Below are 8,776 nucleotides of genomic sequence, written 5' to 3'. Positions count from 1 at the left end.
GGAAGGAAGGAAGGAAGGAAGGAAGGAAGGAAGGGGAGAAAGAGAGAAAGAGGAAAGGAAAGAAGGAAAGAAAAGGAGGAGGAGGAAGAAGGAGGAGGACAGGAAATTCAGGGATGAGTCCACTTGTTGGTCGTTGTCGTATTGACCTCTGAAACTGCTATTTTGGTCTCAGAAACAAAGTAGAATTGTTATCGATGACATTTATACACTGCCCAAACCATGTCTTTCTTTCTTGTTCCTTTTTCTATAAATGAATTTAGAAAAAAACCTTTTCCACATTTTGTCTTTGGGTTTGTCCTTTGCTTTTTTGGTCTTTCAGTCTATTAATGACACAATTTGTGACTACCTGTCTTTCTCCTCTTCAGATTGCTTTCCTTTATGCTATACAGTGCTATGTTCTTATTTTTCTAAGTTTTTTGTAGTTGTCATGAGAAATTACCTTGATGAAATGGTGACCTCCAAGTACACTACAAGGCAAGTTATCCCGGAAGTCACAAAACAGGCTCAAAGATCAAAAGAAGATGTTTGAATCACATAGTTTAAAGCACATAATCTGAACCAAGAGGAAACAGATGGGGTAACTTTCCACACTTAGAATAGGGTTCAAGTGGGAAGGGCCACACAAGGTGAATCCTGAGTTATGCAATATTCATGCATCCTGTGTCTCTCTCCATATACAGCATCAGCCTTCTTCACTGATGGTCAGATTGAAGTTTGAGCCAGGTCAACAGACAGAAGGTGCTTGGGGCCAATGATACACACTTGCTCTATTAAAGAGAGACAGTGACAAGTTTGCCTGGCCACAGCCATAACTTGTCAATCGACCTGCAAAAAGCTGTGGGTACTATAAGGATTTCTTAGGTAGAGCACACGTGGGCCCAGAGTAGGACCATAAGTGGCTGGTATAAGGGTGATATGTTCTTTCCATCCCTTTCCATCTATAAATAATATAGTAATACAGTAAATATATTTAATATAGTGAATATAATATAGTAAATATAGTAACATAGTAAATATAATATAGTACATATATCAGTCTATATTTAGTATATTATGAATTCTACCTATGTCTCACAAGCCACTCGCTTACTCATTATCTGTGCTTAACACATTCTATGGGATTAATCCACCTCATTCTGTGCTCTACAACAGAACTGAACTTTCTCAATTAACAGAGCAAACTCATGTTACACTCATCAACCTTTAAATATTTTCTCATGTATGCAGTTAAATGTATTGACATTACTTGTAACGTTTTTGTATTATTTTATTCTATTCACCTTGTCATTTCTCACTTTCCTTATAGTTTTTGTCATCTTGAAGAAACCAACAGGGATGTTTGGTGCAAAGGCCCAAAATAATTCAATTCAATTCAATTATCCACATTTCCATCTGATATTGATATATAGGCTGTGAAATATATCTCTTCTTACTTTACATTCCAGAAAATCGAGCCTTTAAAAATATTTTTATATGGCTGGGTGCAGTGGCTCACACCTGTAATCCCAGCACTTTGGTAGGCTGAGGTGGGCAGATCACCTGAGGTCTGGAGTTTGAGACCAGCCTGGCCAACATGGTGAAACCCCATCTCTACTAAAAATACAAAAATTAGCCAGACATGGTGGCTGGTGCCTGTAATCCCAGCTACTTTGGAGGCTGAGGCAGAAGAACTGCTTGAACCCGGGAGGCAGAGGTTGCAGTGAGCCGATACCGCGCCATTGCATTCCAGCCTGGGCAACAACAGTGAAACTCCATCTCAAAATAAATAAATAAATAAAATAATTTTTTTTTAATGTAATCGCAGTACCCTTTAAAAATCTATTAACAAGTGATGATAAAACAATATTCATCTCTGTTTCTTATGTATTTCATTTAATTTGACATATAAGGCTTGATAAATATTTTCTCGTGCCACGTGAGCACTAGACCTCAGCAGCTGTCCTGTTGAGCACAATAAATTCATGAACTGGGGAGTCTTCTGCATTTAATGACTATAAATAAAGCTCCAAGGATGACGTAAAATGCTAGGGGCTCTCTCCCAATTTCTACCCAACATAGGTACTCACAGTTTTTCCAACAAAGCTCAGAAAAGTTAGAGAGTTATCCTCAATCAACAGGTTCATCAATAAGCATCTACCGAGTGTCCATTCTTTACAAGGCACTGGAAGAAAGCAGAACTTATCATCAGATTCTGACACTCATTTTATCTTATGTGCATTCCTGAAAAAAACTTTCTGCTTACAAAATGTATTTTTAGAAAAGTCACTTTGGAGCCCATCTCTTTATTCTAGGAGAATTTTATCTTACTCAACTATAAATTTACAACAAGTACAAGAAAAAAGGCATGTTTAGGAAAAAAGACAAAACTTTAATGTGCTTATAAGATTGGGTACATAAAGGAGAACAGAGCAGGCTGTTTTCGGTCATTCTTGCATTGTTATAAGGAAATACCTGAGACTGGATGATATATAAAGAGAAGGAAGCTTACAACCATGGCACAGGCGAAGAGGGAGCAGGCATGTCACATAGCCAGAGCAGGAGCAAGAGAGAGAGACAGTGGGGCAGGCGGAGGTGCTACACACTTTTAAACCACAAGATCTCATGTGAACTCAGAGAGAGAGCTCTTATTACCAAGGGAATGGCCCAAGCCATTCATGAGGGATCTGCTCCTGTGATCCAAACACCTACCACCAGGCCCTACCTCCAACATCAGGGATTAAAATTCAACATGGGATTTGGTGGGAACATACATTTAAACTCTATTAGTGGGACAGTAAAGTATTGTATAAAATGCTAGGTGTTTTAGATATTTATCCCCTCGAACTCAGAAATATGCTATCTAATATGGTAGCTACTAGCCAAATACAGCTAATTACATTTAATTAATACAATAAAATAAAGATTCAGTAATCTTTAATTTATAAATAATAATACACTAGCCACATTTTAAGTGTTCAGTAGACACATATGGCTGGTGGCTACCATATTGATTAGTACAGAACTAAATGTTAGTAGAATATTTCTATTATTACAGAAAGTTCTGTTGGATAGTGCTATCCTAGATATTGAGGAAATATACAAAAATTTTGAGCAGAGCTTGAAATGATAAAATTACAATTTTCCACAAACATCTAGGAAAAATTGGATAGACTGGAAAAGATAAGATAATTAGGATAAGAATCAGAATACATGTCATCCGCAGGTTGTGGTTATAGACATGAAGAATGGTATGCGTCAGTGGTGCAACCAGAAGCAGAACTCCAGCCACAGAGCAGATATGGAGGCTGAAGGAGAGGTGGAATGCTTCTTGTTTAGGAAAATGGGTGGATATTGACCCTATTTTCTGAAATAGGAAATGCTAGAGGAGTGAAATTGATTTTTTTTTAGTGGATGATAAATTTAGGTTTTATTCATGTTAAGTTTGAGATTGTCTTAGTCCAGTTGTGCTGCTGTAACAAATTATGACAGACTTGGTAATTTATAGAGAACAGAAACGTATTTCCAACAGTTTTAGAAATAACATGAACTGGGGAGTCTTCTGCATTTAATGACTATAAATAAATCTCCAAGGATGATGTAAAATGCTAGGGGCTCTCTCCCAATTTCTGCCCAACATAGGTACTCACAGTTTTTCCAACAAAGCTCAGAAAAATTAGCACTCTTCTAGCATTTCCTAGAGCATTGTGGGGAGCATCACGAGTTGTGGAGCATAGATTTGGAGGAGTCATTCTCCAGGAGCCTGGGGAGAGATGCATAAGTTATAATGTGGATCTCTCTTTACTTCCTTAAATTAAATTGCTTCTTCAAAAAGTACGAATTATATGTAATGACTTTCCAAATTGTTCCTCCTCTTCCTGCCACACACATGCCCTAGTGGCCTTTATGTTGTTCTAATGAACAGATGTCACTGATGAGCATATGAAATTCTCTACAAGTATGCTGATGTGGTCTGGTGTTTTAAAATTCATTAGCTGGGAGAGAGATTTCAAAATTATATCCCCTTCTTTGTAAAAACTGCAACAACCCTCTGCCCGACTCCAACAGTTTTGTAAATATTACATGGTAGTACATATCAGCATCAGTACAGTTCCAGGCAGGAAAACAAATCATTAAAAGTATTTTAAACAGACACCATTTACTATGGAGAAACAGTTAAGCAGATATTGAAGGCTAGAAGAGCAAAAAGGGAGAAGTAAGGTTAAATTAGAAATTTTAAACTGCAGGATGGCTACCAGTCCTTTAGCTGGTGGAACAGAAGGTAGAAGTAGTATTATCACAGCACAAGAGCAAACTCACTCATTGTTAAGGGTGTCACCTTCTTAAGGTAAGGAAAGGAGGGGCTGCTTCAACTGGCTCTAGACTTTGTAAGGGACATAGCCATTGCTCTAGATGCCAGAAGCAGGGGCTAAAAGAAATGGACAATAGCTTTCCCATGTTCCCCCTTTTGATTTCCTGCCTGTGCCTCCTGTGGGCAGAGTCTCACTGGAAGCCATCTAACAAGGAAGGCTGGGAAATGTAGTTTGTGGACTCCCTGCCTAGCCATCATCTCGAAGCAGAGGGTAGGTGAGTATGGGGTTCAAAGATTACAGGCAAGTAACCTGCATAGCACCTTTTCAGGAAAAAAAAAAAAAAAAAAAATAAAAAGTGATGAGTAAATAGAGATAACATGATACTCTCTTTGTTTGGAAAAAGATGTATTTATGTATTATATCCATAGGGAAAAAAAGACAAGTATATCATCCATTAGACAGTAAACTCCATAAAGAAAACTGACTTCTTTGGTTTTAATCTTTGACGAACTTTATAGACTGTAGGGCCTTTCACAGTGCTTGCCATATAAAATGCTCAATCAATATCAACAGATATTTAAGTGAATAAATACCTATTCTTACCATTGGTAAAATTTAAATCAGTATTCAACTTAAATGATTGCCAGGTAATACAACTGATTTTTAAAGAAATTAACGCACATGGACATAAATGTTTTACAGTATCCAAATAGTGCTGACATTACTCAAGGAACTGTTTAGGACTACTCGTTCAAAATTGCCTTTCAGACCTAGTTCTTGAGAAATACATTATAATTATTTCTATAAAAGTGGGCATGACTAGTGGAATCTAGTCATGCCCACTTTTGGACCAGCCTGACTCAACTGATTTGATCTGGATGACTTAATATTATTTCTGAAAATTAAATCCACTCTCAAAGAACAGACTTGTTACTAATTTTGGTACTTACCATGATTTCCAATTAAATTTGAGGCAACATGATGTCTTAGTCCACTTCCGCCATTGTAAGTTTGAAATAAGATGGCAAATGTGGTGAATAATAATGGTAATAACTCAAATATGACTTTGGCCTTTGTTGCCTTCCTATGACGACAGAATCACCACCCCTCACTCCAGCAATCCGAGTAATTTCAGGAAGCTATTTGTTTCCTTATCCTTGGGTTATTTTCAGTTAAGACAAATGTACAAGCACAAAAAGGAGTGCCTTAGCTTCTGACTCCTAGCGCATAAACCAAGACACACTTTACTATCACACACTCATTTCCCTAAAGAGAATAAGCCATAAAATGCCTACTATACTAAAATAGGAAACATTTCAAGGGACAGTAAGGTGTTGGGAAGAGTGGGCAGATGTTGTGGCTATTACCTTCGTGAAGGTGAATACAATATTAACAATAATAAGCACTTCTACAGCGCTATGTGCCAGATGCTGTTTATGCTCTCAATCACAGCTCTGTGAGGTAGACACTTACGACTCCCATTTTACAGATGAGAAAACTGAGGCTCAAGAAGGTGTTTAACTAGCCAAGGCCACTTGGCTAAGAAGTGAGAGGCCAAGGCTCAATCCTAGGCTATCTGGCTTAAGTTCGTGTTCTGTTAAAAAATAATAATTAAAGGTATCTGGCAATTTTTTAAACGTTAGGACTGTCATCTGTGGAATCAACTGAAAAGGGAATCAACACTTCAGAAACTGTGATACACCAAGGGAACCTGCTATCCTGGGGAAGAGAGAGAAAGGAGAAGTCAGCTGACTACTCCTTCAGACTAGCTCAGACCACGCCAGCCCGCGACGTCCCTGGAGACCCCTGTAACGCAACAGATCCCTCACTGGGTCCCTTCCAAGTGGCGTCACATCACAAGCGTCCAGAAGGAGGCGGGACTTCCGGGCCAAGCAAGCCATATCGGCCGCGCCGGAAGTCCCTACTGAGGAAAGCCTTGAGGATAATCTGTTCATAAGCTCACGGTGAATATACTGTTCCACAGACTCGGAAGAAAGGTTGAACAAGGGTTCACTGGCAATTGATAAGTACTCGCGGTAGTGAAAAGCAGGAGTTGGAACATGGATAGCCGCTTGCAGGAGATCCGGGAGCGGCAGAAGTTACGGCGACAGCTCCTCGCGCAGCAGGTCCGCGGCCCTGGTGGCCCCTGTGGGAGGGATCGAGAATGCGAGTGCGCGGCCGCCTCCTCCCTCCACACCCCGCCTTTTTCTGTACCCTCTCTACCTGCAGCTGTTAAGGCCTTTCTGGTCCTTCGATCCTGATTCCTGGTTCTCCCTTTGTAGTTCTCAATTTTCGTGGTGCCCCGAACGTTTTTCAAGTTCCTTCCGCGGTCTTTGTGGTGCTAAACCGAATGCCACGATTAGCCTTTAACCTTTGGGGAACTCCCACCGAGTGTCTGGCATGTTCACGCCAGGATGAATGTCTTGTTATCCCCTACATTTCTCTTCACTATTTAACTGGTCATCTATTTCTTACTTTTCCTCGTCGTCAGCCCCAAATTCTTGAAATTGTGGTTTCATTATGAAATATTTTTACAGTTTACTGTATTTTCTTTGACATCTTTCTGAAGACTACACTGGAAGTAGTCTGAGTGTAAATTTTATATTCTGCGTCTTATGTACAATGTCCTTGTCACATCCACAGTTAATATTTGAAATCTTACTCTGTGTTAGTCACAGTAATCTCTTGAAACAGGTAGTGTTACCTTCACTTATCAAGTAATGAAACAGGCTCCATAGGTTAAGGAATTTTATTCCTGGTCGCTCACTTCTCGGCTGGGAAATACAACCTAGGTTGTCTCCCCAAAACTTGTCTTCTAAACCATTGTCCTTCACTTCTTTCTTGTGTATGAGTAAGTTAATATTTGCTGGTTAGTAGGGTACACTTGCAGAAAATACAGGTTGTGCACAGTTCCACTTAAAATCGAGGCTGTATTTTCAATTCTACTATTCATATCAGTAAAAGTGATAGGAGAAATGCTCATAGACTATGATTAGTCATCTTGCTGTTATTTTTCAGTAAATTTGGTTTTAGTGAATGGACTTCTGAAATCTGATGAACAGATTTGTGGTGTACTGCTGAAACTGTGGGAACTTGGAATCAGATTTGTTCCTTATCCCGCTGGCATTACGATCTTGGACAAATCAAATATCCTTTCTAAGTCTTCTTTTCCCCAACTTCTTTTATCGTATTATCTTCAAAAATGTTCAGTAGCTCTTTGTTGCTACCACAGATGTTTTACTCCTTAATGTTGAATTCAGATTTCTATTTCACTCAAGATACATTCATAGGACAATTATTTGTTGAGTGTTTTACACTCAACAAATCCCAGGGGCTCCAGCTTTTAAAGTTTTTTATGAATTGGTTGCACTCTACTTAGCCTTATAACCATTATTTGTTTGCATTTGTTTGTATTTTGCAAAATTTTCCCAGCTGCCAAACAAAATTTATGTTGCCCTTTTAAGGTAGTGAAGTTCAGCATTGTATCCATAAATAGTAAGACTTAGCTTGAATAAAACTGGATTGATTTTTATTAGAGGATAGTAATAGACACAACCCTGTGCAAACACTGTCTTACCTGCTTTTTTTGGTAATTGCTACTGCAGGTTGAATATCTCTTAATCTGAAATGCTTGGGCCAGAAGTGTTTTGGATTTCAGACTTTTTTCAGAATTTGGAATATTTGCATATTACTGGTTGAGCATGCCAAATATCAAAAGTTTTCAAAATATGAATGCTTCAGTGACCATTTCCTTTGAATGTCATGTCAGTACTCAAAAAGTTCCAGATTCTGGAGCATTTTGGATTTTCGATTTTCGGATTTGGAATCCTCAATCTATATTAATTCGTGTATATTACTTTACAGAAATTTGGCTAAAGTGTCTTATTTTCAAATACAGATGGTTCCAAACTTACTATGATTTGACTTCACAATCAACTTTATGATGGTTTGAAAGTGATAGGCATCCAGGCTGCTCAATGACTTGTGATGGAATTATGTCCTGATAAAAACCCATCATAAGTGGAAAATACTGTAAGTTGAAAACGCACTTAGCACGTTTATTTTGAAACAGATTTACTTTCAACTTACAATGGGTTTATCAGGACATAACCTCATCATAAATCAAGGAGCATCTGTATAACTGAAAGCATAAAATGTTTGCCAGCTGTCAAACTCATTCTTAATTAATGCAGTTTTTTCCCAGGGTTTTTCCAGTTTGTCTTGCAAGCTGATTAATTCATTGTTATTGTGTGTATGTGAATTAAGGTGTTTTTGTTTTTTAAGTATTTAATATATTAAATGCTGCTACAAATGTCTAGAAAGGTTGTCCAATGCATTGTAATCTAATTTCTGATTTTGCCTTTTCTCAGTTGGGAGCTGAAAGTGCCGACAGCATTGGTGCCGTGTTAAATAGCAAAGATGAGCAGAGAGAAATTGCTGAAACAAGAGAGACTTGCAGGTCAGTCAAATAATTCTTTTTTTTTTTT

The 8,776-nt window shown here is 38.3% G+C and overlaps 1 protein-coding gene across 1 annotated transcript in view; it reads left to right on the top strand.

The window, feature by feature from the left end:
* The first annotated feature begins 5,257 nt into the window (after positions 1 to 5,257).
* Positions 5,258 to 8,776, top strand: part of METTL14 (methyltransferase 14, N6-adenosine-methyltransferase non-catalytic subunit) — a 26,583-nt gene continuing 23,064 nt past the window's right edge. Inside the window, exons 1-2 of the mRNA XM_017870880.1 lie at positions 5,258 to 6,415; positions 8,660 to 8,748. Coding sequence (XP_017726369.1) covers positions 6,350 to 6,415; positions 8,660 to 8,748 — 155 coding nt within the window. The 5' untranslated portion in view covers positions 5,258 to 6,349. The remainder of the gene's footprint in view (positions 6,416 to 8,659; positions 8,749 to 8,776) is intronic.

This window comes from Rhinopithecus bieti, unplaced genomic scaffold (genome assembly GCF_001698545.2).
Source record: "Rhinopithecus bieti isolate Rb0 unplaced genomic scaffold, ASM169854v2 scaffold_5846, whole genome shotgun sequence".
NCBI classification, from domain to species: domain Eukaryota; kingdom Metazoa; phylum Chordata; class Mammalia; order Primates; family Cercopithecidae; genus Rhinopithecus; species Rhinopithecus bieti.
This window is presented reverse-complemented; position numbering and strand designations above follow the sequence as displayed.